This window comes from Antechinus flavipes, chromosome 2 (genome assembly GCF_016432865.1).
Source record: "Antechinus flavipes isolate AdamAnt ecotype Samford, QLD, Australia chromosome 2, AdamAnt_v2, whole genome shotgun sequence".
NCBI lineage: Eukaryota > Metazoa > Chordata > Mammalia > Dasyuromorphia > Dasyuridae > Antechinus > Antechinus flavipes.
Window position 1 is genome coordinate 331,206,523 of NC_067399.1, and position 18,434 is coordinate 331,224,956.

At 32.9% G+C, this 18,434-nt stretch overlaps 1 protein-coding gene and 1 long non-coding RNA gene across 3 annotated transcripts in view; one reads left to right on the forward strand and one right to left on the reverse strand.

Annotated features, from left to right (window-relative positions):
- The window catches only part of LOC127549600 (uncharacterized), a 1,392,683-nt gene that overhangs the window by 610,949 nt on the left and 763,300 nt on the right, over positions 1 to 18,434 (reverse strand). The window lies entirely within an intron of this gene.
- SLC38A6 (solute carrier family 38 member 6) overlaps positions 1 to 18,434 on the forward strand; it is an 81,228-nt gene that overhangs the window by 30,204 nt on the left and 32,590 nt on the right. Inside the window, exon 6 of the mRNA XM_051977781.1 lies at positions 12,908 to 12,986. Coding sequence (XP_051833741.1) covers positions 12,908 to 12,986 — 79 coding nt within the window. The remainder of the gene's footprint in view (positions 1 to 12,907; positions 12,987 to 18,434) is intronic.

Genomic DNA, 18,434 nt, shown 5'->3' on the forward strand with positions numbered 1-18,434 from the left:
GGGGACTTCCGGTTAAGATGGCGGAGAGGAGGCTCACAGTTGCATAAGCTCCGCGCTTTCTCTCACTATCCACTTCATTACAAGCCTCTGAATCAATGCTTGACTGAAAAAAAACCCACAAATAGTTACCAAGAGAAGCCATCCTTGAGATCCGCCAAGAAAGGTCTGTCTTTACTGGAGGGCTGGGGCGGTTTTAGATCGGGCGCAGGCGGCGGGCAGCGGCAGTGAGAGCACGGGAGCAGACTGGAGAGGGGGTGGGGAGTGATCGCAGCTGTCTCTGCGGGAAGAGCTTCGCTACAGGTTTGGAACCTGCAGCAAGTCAACAGCCCAGCAGAGAAGCTAAAAACACCGGGGCTGAAGAATACAACCGCAAACAGCTGGAGTCTCTCAGGACCTGGCCGCCCCCCCCTTCCCCCCCCTCAGTGACTCAGCACGCTTTGGGATCTCAGAGCGCAGGCGCAGCACAGTCCTGCTAGTGCCTCACTGCTGCCACCTGCAGTCTGTAGAGGAAGCTCGATAACACACCCAGCCCCCCCCCAAAGAAAGACTCCAGTTTTTTTCTGTTTTTCTTTGGTAGTTTGTCTCTGATTAATAGACAGAATGAGCAAGAAGCTGAAGAGGACTTTAACCCTAGACAGCTTCTACACAGATAGAGAGCAGACTCTAAATCCTGAGGAGACTAAAAACAGGCAGTCCCCAGGTGATTCCCCAAAGGAGGAGATCGTCTGTTCCTCAGCACAGATGAACCTCATAGAAGTGATTAAAAAGGCTCTCACAAGGGAGCTAGAAGAAAAATGGGGAAAGCAGAGTGAGGCTTGGCAAAAGGAGAAGGAAGCTTGGGAAAAGGAGAGGGAGGCTTGGCAAAAGAGCCTGGAGAAGTCAGTTAAAGAGAGAGTGGATAAAGAAGTAAAATCCTTGAAAAATAGGATTAGTGAACTGGAAAACAAAATTGGCGAAATGGAAAAAAATTCCACAGAACAAAAGAACTCAATTGGACAATTAGAGAAAGATTTTAAAAAAGTGAGTGAAGAGAATACTTCACTGAAAATCAGAATTGAACAAGTGGAATTGAATGACTCGAGGAGACAAGAAGAATCAGTCAAGCAAATCCAAAAAAATCAAACAATGGAGAAAAATGTGAAATACCTTCTGGGGAAGACAACAGACCTGGAAAACAGATCCAGGAGAGACAATCTGAGAATCATTGGACTCCCAGAAAAACATGATGAAAAAAAGAGCCTGGACACTGTCTTCCAGGAAATTATCAAAGAGAACTGCCCAGAAGTCATAGGAACAGAGGAAAAAATAAACATTGAAAGGATTCATCGATCACCCACTGAAAGGGATCCTAAAATCAAAACACCAAGGAATATAGTGGCCAAATGCCAGAACCCTCAGATGAAAGAAAAAATATTGCAAGCGGCTAGAAAAACCCAATTCAAGTATCAAGGAGCCACAATAAGGATCACCCAGGATCTGGCAGCATCCACATTAAAAGATCGAAGGGCCTGGAATATGATATTCCGAAAGGCTAAGGAACTTGGTATGCAACCAAAAATAACTTACCCAGCGAGAATGAGCATCTTTTTCCAGGGAAGAAGATGGACATTCAACGAAGTAAGCGAATTTCATCTATTTCTGATGAAAAAACCAGAACTTAACAAAAAGTTTGATCTACCAATATAGAACTCAAGAGAAATCTAAAAAGGTAAAGATTAATCTTGGGAACTATATTTTGACTATATAGATGTATAAAGAATACATGTATACCTTGTTCTAGAAATTGATGTGGAAAGGACATTGTACCAGAAAAAGGGTAAAGTGGGGGTAGTACATCTCATGAAGAGGCATAGGAAACCTATTATATCTGAGAGAAAGAATGGAGGGGGATGAATATAGTGGGTATCTTACTGCCTTCAGAATTGGCTTTAAGTGAAAAATCTTAAGACATATTCAATCTATGGTGAAACTTCTCCCATCTCATTGAAAAGTGAGAAGGGAAAAGTGGAAAGGGAAGGAATAAGCTAAGCGGAAGGGAATACGGGAACTGGGAGGGAAAGGGGTAAGATAGGGGGAGGAACTCTAAGGCGGGGGGAGGGACACTAAAAAGGGAGGGCTGTGAGAAGCAAGGGGTGCTCACAAGCTTAATACTTGGAAGGGGGGAAAGGGGAAAGAAGGGAGGAAAGCATAAACCGGGGTTAACAAGATGGCAAGTAATACAGAATTGGTCATTCTAACCATAAATGTGAACGGGGTAAACTCCCCCATAAAGAGGAAGCGGTTAGCAGAATGGATTAAAAGCCAGAATCCTACAATATGTTGTTTACAGGAAACACACCTGAAGCGGGGAGATACATGCAGGTTAAAGGTAAAAGGTTGGAGCAAAATCTACTATGCTTCAGGTGAAGTCAAAAAAGCAGGGGTAGCCATCCTGATCTCAGATCAAGCTAAAGCAAAAATTGACCTAATTAAAAGAGATAAGGAAGGACACTACATCTTGCTAAAGGGTAGCATGGATAATGAAGCACTATCTATATTAAACATATATGCACCAAGTGGGGTAGCATCTAAATTCTTAAAAGAGAAACTAAGAGAGCTGCAAGAAGAAATAGACAGTAAAACTATAATAGTGGGAGATCTTAACCTTGCACTCTCAGAATTAGATAAATCAAACCAGAAAATAAATAAGAAAGAAGTTAAAGAGGTAAACAGAATACTAGAAAAGCTAGATATGATAGATCTCTGGAGAAAATGTAATGGAGACAGAAAGGAATACACTTTCTTTTCAGCAGTTCATGGAACCTATACAAAAATTGACCACATATTAGGACATAAAAACCTCAAACTCAAATGTAGTAAGGCAGAAATAGTAAATGCATCCTTTTCAGACCACGATGCAATGAAAATTACATTCAACAAAAAAGCAGGGGGAAGTAGACCAAAAAATAATTGGAAACTAAATAATCTCATACTAAAGAATGATTGGGTAAAACAGCAAATCATAGACATAATTAATAACTTCACCCAAGAAAACGATAATAATGAGACATCATACCAAAATGTATGGGATGCAGCCAAAGCGGTAATAAGGGGAAATTTCATATCTCTAGAGGCCTATTTGTATAAAATAGAGAAAGAGAAGGTCAATGAATTGGGTTTGCAATTAAAAATGCTAGAAAAGGAACAAATTAAAAACCCCCAGTCAAACACTAAACTTGAAATTCTAAAAGTAAAAGGTGAGATCAATAAAATTGAAAGTAAAAAAACTATTGAATTGATTAATAAAACTAAGAGTTGGTTCTATGAAAAAACCAACAAAATAGACAAACCCTTAGTAAATCTGATTAAAAAAAGGAAAGAGGAAAATCAAATTGTTAGTCTTAAAAATGAAAAGGGAGAACTCACCACTAACGAAGAGGAAATTAGAGCAATAATTAGGAGTTACTTTGCCCAACTTTATGCCAATAAATTCGACAACTTAAATGAAATAGAAAAATACCTCCAAAAATACAGCTTGCCCAAACTAACAGAGGAAGAAGTAAATATCCTAAACAGTCCCATCTCAGAAAAAGAAATAGAACAAACTATCAATCAACTCCCTAAGAAAAAATCCCCAGGACCAGATGGATTTACATGTGAATTCTACCAAACATTTAAAGAACAATTAACTCCAATGTTATATAAACTATTTGAAAAAATAGGGATTGAAGGAGTCCTACCAAACTCCTTTTATGACACAGATATGGTACTGATACCTAAACCAGGTAGGCTGAAAACAGAGAAAGAAAATTATAGACCAATCTCCCTAATGAATATTGATGCTAAAATCTTAAATAAAATATTAGCAAAAAGATTACAGAAAATTGTCACCAGGATAATACACTATGACCAAGTAGGATTTATACCAGGAATGCAGGGCTGGTTCAATATTAGGAAAACTATTAGCATAATTGACTATATCAATAACCAAACAAACAAAAACCACATGATCATCTCAATAGATGCAGAAAAAGCATTTGATAAAATCCAACATCCATTCCTAATAAAAACACTTGAGAGCATAGGAATAAATGGACTTTTCCTTAAAATAGTCAGGAGCATATATTTAAAACCATCAGTAAGCATCATATGCAATGGGGAAAAACTGGAACCTTTCCCAGTAAGATCTGGAGTGAAGCAAGGTTGCCCACTATCACCATTATTATTTAATATCGTATTAGAAACACTAGCCTCGGCAATAAGAGTCGAGAAAGATATAAAAGGAATTAGAGTAGGCAATGAGGAAACCAAACTATCACTCTTTGCAGATGATATGATGGTATACCTAGAGAACCCCAGAGATTCTACCAAAAAGCTATTGGAAATAATTCATAATTTTAGCAAAGTAGCTGGCTACAAAATAAATCCCCATAAATCCTCAGCATTTTTATACATCACCAACAAAACCCAACAGCAAGAGATACAAAGAGAATTCCATTCAGAATAACTGTTGATACCATAAAATATTTGGGAATCTATCTACCAAAGGAAAGTCAGGAATTATATGAGCAAAATTATAAAAAAGTCTCCACACAAATAAAGTCAGACTTAAATAATTGGAAAAATATTAAGTGCTCTTGGATTGGCCGAGCGAACATAATAAAGATGACAATACTCCCTAAACTAATCTATTATTTAGTGCTATACCAATCAGACTTCCAAGAAAATATTTTATTGATCTAGAAAAAATAACAACAAAATTCATATGGAACAATAAAAAGTCGAGAATCTCAAGGGAACTAATGAAAAAAAAATCAAATGAAGGTGGCCTAGCTGTACCTGATCTAAAAATATTATAAAGCAGCAGTCACCAAAACCATTTGGTATTGGCTAAGAAATAGATTAGTGGATCAGTGGAAAAGGCTAGGCTCACAAGACAGAATAGTCAATTATAGCAATCTAGTGTTTGACAAACCCAAAGCCCCTAACTTCTGGGAAAAGAATTCAATATTTGATAAAAACTGCTGGGATAATTGGAAATTAGTATGGCAGAAATTAGGCATGGACCCACACTTAACACCATATACCAAGATAAGATCAAAATGGGTCTATGACCTAGGCATAAAGAACGAGACTATAAATAAATTAGAGGAACATAGAATAGTTTATCTCTCAGACTTGTGGAGGAGAAAGAAATTTGTGACCAAAGATGAACTAGAGACCATTACTGATCACAGAATAGAAAATTTCGATTACATCAAATTAAAAAGCCTTTGTACAAATAAAACTAATGCAAACAAGATTAGAAGGAAGTAAAGCAAAGGACTGGCACCTTGAGCCTCCAGTTTTTAAATCTGAAAGATATTAATAAGCTCAATTGTAGTCAAGCCTAGGAATTTTAATATTTTGATCAGACCTTCTAATTTTGTCTTTTGAGGGAGCTAGATAGAAAATCTTTAATAAGTTCAGTCACTTGTAAGTCTTTCCTTGATATGGAAAACTGAAATTTCCAGTTTCAGTACCAGGTACTAAATTACTTTAGATTTTCTTTCTGCCACAGAAGAGTGTGAATTGCCTTAATGGAAGGAAATGAGAATTTAGGCAGTAGCATACTGTCACAACTCCTCTGCTGGTCTGTTTAATCTACAGCGGCAGCATACTTTTGTTATTTAATCAGTTCCCTTTTTAATAGCCTCCTTCAAAAAAATCTACCAGCCACAGCTATCTTTCCCTCTTTTCACTATATCTTTTCTGTTGAAAAGTTCACCGACTTCTACTCAAGAGTGAAACAGTAAAAAAATACAATTTGAAGATTACTTTTTAAATATTTATGCAAAATGTAAGTAAGAATTATCTTTGCACCTAGGACATTGCTTTGTACATGATAGGAACTTAATGTACACAATAGGAACTAACATTTGAGTGAAAGAATTCTATAAATTTACTATAAACTTTGCAAAGTAGCATATGTACCTATATTATTCTTTTCTGCTTTACTCTAGGCATGGGTCCTCCATGATGCTGGCCAAATTTGCCAATTGTAGAGCAGCCACTGTATTTTCAGAGACAGAACATTTAAGTCTTCTTGCTTACTTCCATTAGCTTTCCATCCATGTACTTCCATTATATTCCATCAGCTACTTATTCCATTAACCTTTATGAGCCTTAATTTCCTTATCTGTAAAAGCAGGGATTTGAGTGATTTCTAAGGTCTCTTCCTGCTCTGACATTTTATGATTCTATATAATGGATAAATGAATAAATTGAAGTTTAGCTGAAGTAAATCATTATGATGATGCATAGTTTTCTAAATAGTAAAAAATCTTGGATTTCTGCATAGATCTAAGGCTCTGTCCTAACCCCAATACATATATTTTGTTTAAGTTTTTGAGCAGTGAGGGAAAATATTTTTAAACTCAGATTTGAGATCTTTTAAAATATCAAAATTTTACTTTTTTGAAATAATTTGATAGGGTTCTGTAGAGAAGGAACTTTTTAGTGAAAAATTCAAGGTGTTAAGAATCAAAATAGATTAGTTTCCTGTAAGCTGTACTTGGCAGACGTTAGAAGTAAAATGAAAATACACATAAACTAAAAAACAAACATAGTTTTTCTGCCCATAGTGCATCTCTTTGTTTTGGGTTGACTGACTAATCCTTTAAGAAGATGCTAAACTTCCCTAAGCGCTGAAAACCTAAATCTCTTTTAAAAATAGCTGTAAGTAATCCTTCCTTCATACTTTTATTTGAACTGTTTAGCCAAAAAGTTAATTACCTTTGTTTAACCTGTTGGTTTCTAAGGCTGAGTTCTTCCAATTAGAGATGTTTTAAAGAAGCTCTTAGTCCAGTTTAATGATGGCAATTAAAACAAATTGGTGACCATTTTTACAGTGCTAAAGAATTTCTTGTAATTATTTTGAGTGTTTTTAATCATTTTTTTTAAGTTTAATTTTTCAGGGCAATAAGAGCATTGACTTGGGTAGAAGAGAGCCAGTTTTGGAGTCAGAACTATCACTGTTGAGTCTTCTCTGATCCATATTATGTGACTGAGGCAGCCTGACCTTTTTGCTTCTAGGCAACTTGTTGAAGACTGAGTTACAAAACTTTTGTTGATCTGTACAGAAGTTTCTTTATCAACTCCCTAAATCAATTAAATAATGAAGTCATTTTAATGTTTAAAAGGTGTCTCTGAGAAAGAACTAGCAAAGAAGGAGGACCATAGTTATGGAAATAAATTAAGATGCACAAATATTCAGCTCTATTGAGCAGTTTTGTTGTAGACATTTAACTGTATGATAGTTTCAGTGTCTATATAAAATGTGTCTGTATGTGTTCTAATATTGAATATCTATAAAATTAGGTCATCCCTCTATCTCACAAGGAAATAAAGCATTGGAGTAATATAATTATATATGTTTTTCAAATGTAATTAACAAATTGAAAGGTAATTCTGAGTAATTCATTTTTATTTGGCTTTTTTCATTGTTCTGTCTTCTGCATAAGTTTATAATCTTACAATTACCTGGTAAAGAAGAAATTAAATGACTTAGACAGAGACAGAGTAAATAGCGTGCCAGACTTAGTGTCTGGAAAAGGGTAGAATTCAAATCTTGGTTCTGACATTTGCCTGGATAATGTAACCTTGAACAATCACTTAAAATCTTGGCTCCTCATCTGTAAAATGGACTAATAATACCTATAATATTTACCTTAATACCTACCTTATAGGGTGGTTGTGAAGTTCAAACAAGAATGTATGGATACTTTGCTCATAAAACACTTTGCAACCTTTAAAGCACTATACTACTATATTTGTATCACAATTTACTATGCTGACATGGCTAACATGGCTATCAGTACTTGAACAAAGGTCTCACTACAAATACAGTCCTCTACTAATCTATTTAGCCCTTTTATAAATGTCATATCTGTCATATAAATATTGTTTGCTTTTTATCTTATTGTTTCTTTTCCATTTTGTATGCTCTCTAATGCAAGAGATTTCACTCTATATAGTTGTTAAACAACACATCAATCAAGTAGACAAATATATTTTCCCCCTTTTAGTAGTTTTTAAAAAATCATTTCTACCCTTCATTTAAAAGGAAGAAGAAGAAAATTTCTGTTTAGTAAATGTGGTGAAACTGAGTGACTTGTAATTGCTGAGTACCTGTCATCAAGGAATATTTTAAAGCACTCATATTGGGCTTGGTGGGGATGCCAGAGCCACTTAACTATATGGTTTTCATAGCCATGCCTCTTACAGATGACCCTGTTATGGCTATTAATTTAGAGTACCACATGGTGTATGTTTTATTAAGGTATTACTTATATGTCTGTGTCATTGAAAATCACTTACAAATCCCTGTGTATGCCCTCTCCCTAAGATACATTTTAAACACTTCCTTATGCCATTAATAGAAGACATGAAATGAAAGGTGTGGCAGCTGTTTGGTCTGGTCAACATTTTAAGTGAAAATAATGGAGATTTGAGTCTTTTGCATTGATATGATTCTCCTATGTAAATGAGCTGAGATTTTTTTTCATCCTAATTTGATGAACAGGATAGGTGCTAGTCTGTACATGAAAATGTAATTGTAGATATGCACACACACACACACTCTCACACACACTTTCACACACACACACACACGTGTATATATTTATCTTGCTGTTAACTTTTTTGATAGTGAATACAACAGAATACCTAACATGGCATCATTTGTTTCATTAGTAATATGTTTTTGTTGTACAGAACTACATGTTTTTAATACTTCTTAAGTCATGGTCAACAAAATCTAAAAGGGAAGGATGAATTTTTTGTATTATTTGTTTCATATCTATAGAGATCTTTTGAGAGAAAGAATACAAATATTTTATGTATGCAGTTTTCTTGAGGCAAAAATGATTCACTTTTTCAAACTGGAATTCAGTGAAATTGGACTCCTATTTGAAAACAAAAGAGTAACCTACAACAAAGGATATAAGTGATCAAATGATTAGCCAGAGGGAGTAGGAATTGATAGGAAGAGTGACAGATTGTATATTACTAGGAAATCTGATCTTTAAATTAATTGAACCCTTCTATTACTCAAGCGCCAAAAGAAATAATAGAAATTTTCTGAAGGAGATAAATGTCTGAAACTTTAGAAATGTGTGTGTGTGTGTTGGATTAATCCAAGCAAGAGAGATTGATGGAGAGATAATAAATTACATTGTATAGAAAGTCTGCATTCCTAGTTTTCAGGAATATTCTTGTCTTTCATTCTTTACAAGATGTATTTAAGTAGCCTTAGGCCAGTTTCAGAAACTTTACTTCATGATTCTCATTATCACACCATATGTGCATAGTTCTTTGGGATAGATAAAGTATTATAAACAAAGATTCCATATTTTTAAACCTAAAAATCTAATCTAAATCTTCCTAAAGAAAATTGGTATCTTCTTTCTTCTGCAGATGTGAACAATTTAAAACTTCTTTCACACAATATACCAGAATGACAAAACAGGAATGTTACCACAAGAGAAAGATAGATTTTTCTACATTATCATGATTTTTGTCAACAGTTGTGCTTAAAGGTGAAGTAAAGAAAGGAATAGTCATAGACAGAACAAAACTGATCCTTCCATTACCAAGACATAATTATTTTCTTATTTAGTGACCTAAGAACTATTTTTAATTTAATCTTGCAATAGGTATGCCCTTCGCATCATAGATTATACAAGTGTGCAAATCAAAAATTATATATAGCTTTATATAGATTTTCCACATTCTTCATAATTTTATAGTGTTTCAGTATTAAAAAATTAAATACTTCTTTACATAATATTAAAACTGGTTTTAATATTATGGAAGACTATCTCTATGCTCTTTTAGAAGAAAACATAATGCCAAGATTTACTATATTAAGGTGAAATTTAATTTTGTTTTAAAAAGAAAATATTTAAAAGCTTTTTTCTTTCCTCCTTAAAAAGGGCGGGGGGGGGGGAGGAGGGGGAAGAGGAATATAATCAAGCTGCACTTAAATTCAGTAATTCTTTTTCATTTTATTTAGTTTTAACTTACTTAAGGAGGGAACTGATTTTAAGGAGTGGAAATAATGCGAACATTGGAGGAAGTAGCCATTCTATCTTTGAGCTTTTGGTAGCAGGAAAGAAAGCTGGAAATAATCTAACATGCACCCTGAATTTTGAGAGAGCATATTTCTAAAGTTTCAGAATAAGAATAAGTAAGATCTCAGGGACTAAATACTTTAAGATAGGAAGATCTTAAGTATAAATATCAGAAGACATAAAGAACTTTTGAGAGAAGGAAAAAAGAATCTAGAGAACCCAATGTGGATACACTAGAAACTCACCAACATAAAATTTAAAGAGTTTTGTAAGTAAACAAGGGCAAGTCACAGAGGATGAACATGTGTGGACATTATCTTGGGGAGTGCCAAAAATCAAAATTGGTAAGTTGAGAGATTTTTTTTTTTAAAGGAAATAGGGACCAAGATAACTAAGGAGGAAGAAAAAGGCAGAGCTGCTCAACTTTTCTTTAGCTTCTGTTTTCTGTACCAGAGAATAATTTTTTAACTAGAAAGGAGAAAAAAAAAATTAAAAGGGAGTTTGTAGAATACCAAGATAAGTTAGGAGTTAGTAAAAGAACACCTACCCTTGATAAATTCAAGTCTCTTAACCAAATTGAACTACATTTTTGGATATTCAATAAAAAGGGAGAGCTTATCTTCAAAAATGTTGGAAGCTCCCAGAGAATGAGAGAATGAGAGAATGGGTCCTGTTTTTTGTTTGTTTGTTTTTTAAGTTTTATTGTTGCCTTTTGGATTTTTTTTAGCCTAGTTATTTTCCCTTTATTAATAAATCAAACATTCCCTACCTCCATTGGAGCACCCTATTTTATAAAGAAAAATATTGTAAATAAAACCAACTGATAGTTACTTTATCTGACAGCATAGACTATAATAGTCTACATATGTAGCCCTCCACTTTCCTACTAAGAGGAGAGGTACAATGACCATAATTGGTCATCACAATAAATCAGTGTTCAACTTCATTTTATTGCTATCACTTATATTATTGTAGTTACATATTCTACTGGGTCTGCTAACTTTACTCTGCTTCATTCCATACATTTCCCCTTGTTTCTTTGGATTTCTCTTACTTATTTTTTATTTTTTGGTTCATAGCTATAGTTTCATTGGTGTATGGAAATCTTAGCATGGAAACTCCCTCCATTTATACATAATGATAGCTCTTCTATAACTTAATGTGTTAGAGTTGACTAAATATGTAATGTGAAGTGATTTTCTAGTGATCACATAGTCAATAGCAGAGGTAGAACTTGAACCCAGACTTTCTTGATTTCAAATTCATTATCTACTGTGTCACATTAGCATTTCATTTCATTGTGAGTGTGAGATAGGGAAAGAAGACAACTATTATAAACTACTTTTTCAAGGAATTTGATTATGAAAGGAAGAAAGGATTTAGGATGGTAAACTGAGAGAATAATGAACTTTTTTGAGTATAGAGGATTTTTTTTTTCCTTAAGGATGAAAAGATGTATTTGTAAGCAGCAGGAAAGGTGCCAGTGAATAAGAGATTTATTCTTCATGGGCATTTGTGATTTTTTTTTCTTTCTCAATTTTGTGGGAAATGAAGACTTTTTATCTATAAAACTAGCATTATAGCCTTGATGCAACTATTTTTCCATGTATTTCCACAACTAAATTTAAAAGTTTTAACATAGGTACTGTTCAGAATCAAGTATATAATGAAGAGTTTATTAAATTTGTTTTTACAAAACTATGTAAAAATGTAACCTATGAAGGCTATCTTTTTCTTTCTTTCATCACATGACATAAATGGTAGCACTATTCATAGAACGAATATTTTTTTCCTTAGATATATTTGTTTCCAGTATACAGCATTCCATCTGCCATATCCATTTGTACTCCAAGCCTAGAATGACTACTCTCCTCACTTAGCTCCTTTTAGACCCCAAATCAAGTACCATCTTTTACATGAAGCCTTTCCTGTTACCCACCCCCATCTTTCATGCTTCCCCTATCCTTTGTATTTACTTATTTGTATGCATATTTTTCCCTCCATGGATTGCATGCTTCTTGAAGACAGGGATTTGTATTTTTCTTAGTATAACACTAATGCCTAGCATAACGTCTGGTACATTGCAAATGCTTAATAAAATACTTGTTGAATTGTTGGAGAACCATTTAGAAATAATTCATTATGGTATTTCTGTTCTTCTAGTTTTTATATAATTGTCTATTTAGTTTTAGTATATTGGATCAACCCCTTGTAAGGAAGAAGAGTTAGCATATTTGTCAATTATGCTTGGGCCAAGCTTAATCCCTATTAAGTCTTGTGCTTTGAACAGACATGCATGTGACTGTTTGGTATTTGGCTTCCTGGTTTGAAATTTTAATATATTAAGGGAAATCTAATTATAATTTCATTTATTAGTAACCTTCAATCAAGAAATACTTTCTTACTTTAACAGTACTTTATGAAATAAAATTGTCCACAGAAGAGTCAAAGGATCCGAATTCTAATCCCACCTTTAACACTTTGCATGAATTTGCACAAGCTAGCCTCCCTGGATCTCAGTTTTCTTCTATGTAAAATGAGTATTGGACTGGATGGCTTCTGAAAACTTTTCCATCTCTATGATTTTATGAACTTTCCTTATTTACATATTTATCTCCCTAGCTATTATATATATATACTTACATGCTAATATAGATGATGAGGTTAGGTATCCATTTTAATGTAAAATTTTATTCTATCTATGTTGCTGTAGGGCCTCTACTACCTATCATTCTGATACTAATTTAGTTAGATTGTTCTTTAAATTGCTAGAGATTGCATAATTCTAATATTAAGTCTTTTAATCTTCTTTGCAGCTATGTCAACTTATCTTTTAGTTATTAAAACTGAACTTCCTGGTGCAATTTCACAGTTTCTAACTGATGACTGTAGCAGGTAAGGAAAAATATTTCATTTTCAAATGTACTTTATTTTGATATTCTAATGAAATCATCATTTCATTGGTATAGATACTCCTACTGATGCACAACTTCTCCATTCCTTCACATTCTATGCCATTGTTATATATATATTTTTACATAAATACTCCAGTGTATTGTGCCTAGTGTCAGTTCTGTTAATTTTTGTTTATATTAATTTTTTACTTTTAATTAGGAAAAAAGTAATTAATTAAACTTAATTTTTGCTATATAAGTTTACACAAAACTTCAGTTCTTAATTAAGAATGATAAATACTTCTTTCCTTGACAATCAACTCATTAGAACCATAAAATATTAAGAAAAAATAGACCTTGAGAAGAAAGCATTTTAACTGTAAATTGTTATCAGGTTGTCACTTTAAAAACTTATAATACAGAATCTATCAGTCTTTCACATTTACATATTTGGTGATACTATTTCAGTATGTGAACTTTTGGCCAACTTTTTCAAATTTGGTTTATAGTTTGTACTTTTAAAAAAATAAAGTTATGCTTAGGCATCTTTATATATGTAGCCATGTATAACACTGTGTACACTTAAAATCAGAATCAAAACCATTGCAAGAAAATGTGCTTGACATAACTAAACTAAAACATTCCAACCTGAACATTGCAGTAACCTGTTTTCATTATTATATGTTACTAACATTGACAACATTTTAGTTTTCATCATAGCTGTGTTATGGCTATCGTTGTAAACGGTTTTCAAAAGTTTTAAATTTACTTCAAAATCTTTCTTTAGACTTACTTTTGTATCTTAATATGTATTGCCTTATGTGTGTCTTGCTTTAAGAAAAAATTTTTATGTGATATTCATTGCTTTATGGAAAATAAAGATAGTTCCTTTGAAATCCTGGTACTATTTATGTCATTTATTGTTCTCTTATAGTTTCAAATGTCAGGAGTAAAGCAGACATACTTTATAAAATAATGTACCTAGATTTTTGCTTATATATTTTAGATCTATAGCCAACTTGAATTTTAAGTATTATTTTAAAGTATGTTTATTTTAAAAATATTCTCATCTTGGTCCTTATTAATGTAAGGTTCAATATTTTAGATTTTAAGGTTTTAAATCTTTTATTTAATAAATGCCTACTTGGAAGGATTTTTTAAAATATAAAAATAAACTACCCAAACTCCAAAATACTATGAGTCAGGAAACAAATTTAGTTGTTTGACTTTAACCATACATCCATAATACTTTTTTCTCCTAAATACAGTTATATGCCAACATTTTTCTGCTAAGCCAGCATGTCTATTTACTTTCTTTTACAGATTTAGCTTAACTTTAAATTAGTGATGTTTCATATTATTTTCTAAGTCATTTGTAAAAATTAATGTACTTGTGTTTTCACAGAATGTTTTGGTTTTAGTATTTTTACAAAAACAGCATGAACTATATACATTTAAAATATTCAATTTTGAAAGTTATATCTTCAAGTCAAATAGCATGCCATTTGATGTTAACTTCTGTTATCATCTACATTTTTAGTGGAATGATTTCAGTATTTTTAAAAGTATTCTGTTAAAATATTGTAACTTGGGAGCTCTCTGTTAACATTTAATGATCCTGTCAGGAGGATATGATTGACACAATTAAGTTGTCTTGTATTTGAGTTACATAATTGATATGGGATGCAAGTAAGATGCTAATTCAGAACATATGATACTCTTGTCCCATTCCATTTGGGAATGATATTAAAGCAACTCATAAATAAATCTGGTTTTCATTTAAAAGAAAAAAAGAACATCTGTGTGGCACAGTATTTGCAATACAGCAAAGGATTTATTTTCTGTATTTCATACTTGGAACATTTTTATCATATAGAATTTAAAAAGTTTTCTAGGAAGTATAAAGCTTTTTTCTAATTTTTTTTTGCCCCAAAACATTCAAATCACTGTATTTTTGGGAAAGAAGCTTTATTTAACAACTTCTTTATATTTAGAAAAAAATAATTTTAAGTTAGTATATTCTTCTAAAATTCATTTTATTTTGAAAGTGTTTATAATATAATGAAAAGAGCACTATCTCTAAATTCATAGCACTTGGTCCAAATCTCAACCTCATGGTTATTTAGCTTGTATAATCTACAAGTCACTATGTCACACAACTTAAGACCCAGAATTTGGATCTCAGTTTCTTCATCTGTAGAATGGGCAGGTTGGACTACATCACTTGCAAGTCTTTTTAGTTCTAGAACTGTAATACTTTTTGTGCTTTGACATAGTGGGAAAGAAAACCTACCTGACTTAGGAAGACATGGGGTCATCCCTCATTTATTGCTCAAATTATTTAAACTCTCAGTTCCCCCAGGCAACTTTCTAAGACCATAAAAGACAGAGAGTAACTGTCAATCTGCATTATTAAAAGGAACTTTCTTATTGGTATTTCTTATTGGTATATACCAGCAAAAGCTCATGTACAAAACAAACAAATTATTCTTTAAAAAATTTTTTTTTGTAAACTAATAAGACATTTTGGGAGCTGCAGTTGTTTTCTCTACATTTTCCCTTTTCTGTTTCTTCTGTTTCTTTGAAAATGACATTCATTGCCTAACACAATTCATTTGACTGCATCATGGGCTTGAAATTTAAACTACATATCTCTGGGAAATTATTGCCGCTCTTCCTTCAATTAAAAAGAAGTCTATAATATTTATGAACCTCTTTTTGATGATTTATTGATAGAGATAATAAATGACTGATAAACAAAGATGAGACATTGAATTAATATGACAATTTTCTCTTAGAGATTCATCACTTGTTGTACAAATCAATCCTTGTAGCACTCCTTTGAATTTTGATACACTGATCAAAAGCAAATAAAACAGTGATTTAAAAGATAATAAAGTCTTTTTTTATTCTTTATTTTTTTTAATTATAGCTTTGTAACTTGTAACACACAAAACATATGCATGGGTAATTTTTCAACAATGACCCTTGCAAAAACTTTTGTTCCAACTTTTCCCCTCCTTCCCTCCCACCCCTCCCCTAAATGGCAGGTAGTCCCATATATATTAAATATGTTAAAATATATGTTAAATGCAATATATGTATAACTCTGTATAGTGTTATCTTGTTGCACAAGAAATCGGATTTAGAAAGAAGGTAAAAATAACCTGAGAAGGGAATTAAAAATGCAAGCAAACAATAACAGAAAGAGTGGAAATGTTATGTTGTGGTCCATACTCATTTCCCAGTATTCTTTCTCTAGGTGTAGCTGGTTTTGTTCATTATAGATCAATTGGAACTGATTTGGGATCCTCTCATTGTTGAAAATAGCCATTTCCATTAGAATTGGTCCTCATATAGTATTGTTGTTGAAGTGTATAATGATTTCCTGGTTCTGCTCATTTCACTTAGCATCAGTTCATGTAAGTCTCTCCAGGCTTCTCTGGATATTCATCCTACTGGTCATTTCTTATAGAACAATAATATTCCATGACATTCATATACCACAGTTTATTTAGCTATTCTCCAGTTGATGGGCATCCATTCAATTTCCAGTTTCTTGCTACTATGAAAAGGGCTGCCACACACATTTTTGCACATGTGGGACCCTTTCCCTTCTTTAATACTCTTTGGGATATAAGCCCAGTAGTAACACTGCTGGATCAAAGGGTATGCACAGTTTGACAATTTTTTGAGTATAGATCCAAACTGCTTTCCAGAATGGCTGGATGTATTCACAATTCCACCAGCAATGCATCAGTTTCCCAGTTTTCCCATATCCCCTCCAACATTCGTCATTATCTTTTCCTGTCATTTTAGCCAATCTGACAGGTGTGTAGTGATATCTCAGAGTTGTCTTAATTTGCATTTCTCTGATCAACAATGATTTGGAACACTTTTTCATATGACTAGAAATAGTTTCAATTTCTTCATCTGAAAATTGTCTGTTCCTATCCTTTGACCATTTATCAATTAGAGAGTGGCTTGATTTCTTCTAAATTACAGTCAATTCTCTATATATTTTGGAGATGAAGCCTTTATCAGAAGCTTTAGTTGTAAAAATCTTTTCCCAGTTTAGACAATAAAGTCTTAAATGAATGGTTTTAGAAAAGTTGTTTTTATCATTAGTAAATTGAGGTCAGTAATAGGCTCATGTTAAAGTTAAAAAAGTTAGATCCTCATTTAATCCATAGTTTAGTACTTGAGGAATTACTGTGTGATCATTTTTGAGCAAAAAAAAAAAAAAAAAAAAAAAAAGAGGGGAAAGGAAACAAGCACTTATTATTAAGTGCTAAGTACTTTACAAGTATTATCCCATCGAAGAAGAAAAGTAGCTCTTGTTAAAAGATTTCAGAAATGACTACTTAATATTTTAAAAGGAAAAAACTTTCAAACCTAGACCTTATAGCTTTCCTGTACCCTACACCTTTCTGACAAGGTGAACATGGAAATTGTTTTTGTGCCCCTGAGGACCTTTTTCTCTTAGCACTGGATCCTGAATTGATAACAATGTCTTCTGTTGAGTCCCAGAAGAAGGTAGATATTTTGGCACCCTATTTGGGCCTTAATTAAAAAGAAAAAGATTATGAGAAAAATTGAAATCTATTGTCACCTTTCATGTTAAAATCTTTCACTTTTTAAAGGTATATCATTGTATGCATTCCTTCTCACAAGAATGTTAAATAGAAGTTTAGGCTCTATAATTGACCTTCATATAAATACAAAGAAACATACAATTTCTGGTCCACTAGAACTAAAAATATTTGGATTTCCAATAATTCAGACATATTACCGGAGCTTAATAAATAACTCTTGACTGATTGCCTTTTTTTTTTTTTTTTTGAGAGATATGAATATGCAGTTTATAAAGATGTGTTTGTGCAGTTTGATTCTCTAAGCTGCTGGAAGCATAGTGGTTTAAGGAAAAGCCATTTGTGACTTTAACATGTTAATAGCTGAATTTGCCTAAGGAGAAGTTTCTTAAAATTTCTAAAGAATAGTAGTGTTTCTTGGTCCTAGTTTAGAAGAAATTTTGCATCCTAAGATGACTTCATATTTTATAAAGGCAGGGATCATATCTTATTTTTTTTCCATACCTAAGAGAGTCTGGGAAATAGTATATATTTAGAATGAAGTAAATGACATTTTAAAGAATAATCTCTTTTGAGGATGTCTAATGCTTTAATTTTATTTTATTACTAATAGTTAAATCAAGCTGTGATCACCCGGATTTGGAAATTCTTTGAAAATTTTTAAATTCTTTCTAGTGATACAGATTGAAACCTTTTCATCCTTATTCATCCTATACAAATCTTGTCAGTATCTTCCAATACTATTCAACTTGTAGGAGGCCTAACTTTCTCTTAACTTTGTTTGAGACCAATATTGCATTTGGCTATTCACTTGGGTCATCCTTCACTCTCACCGTGTAATCAGCCCTTCTTTTCTT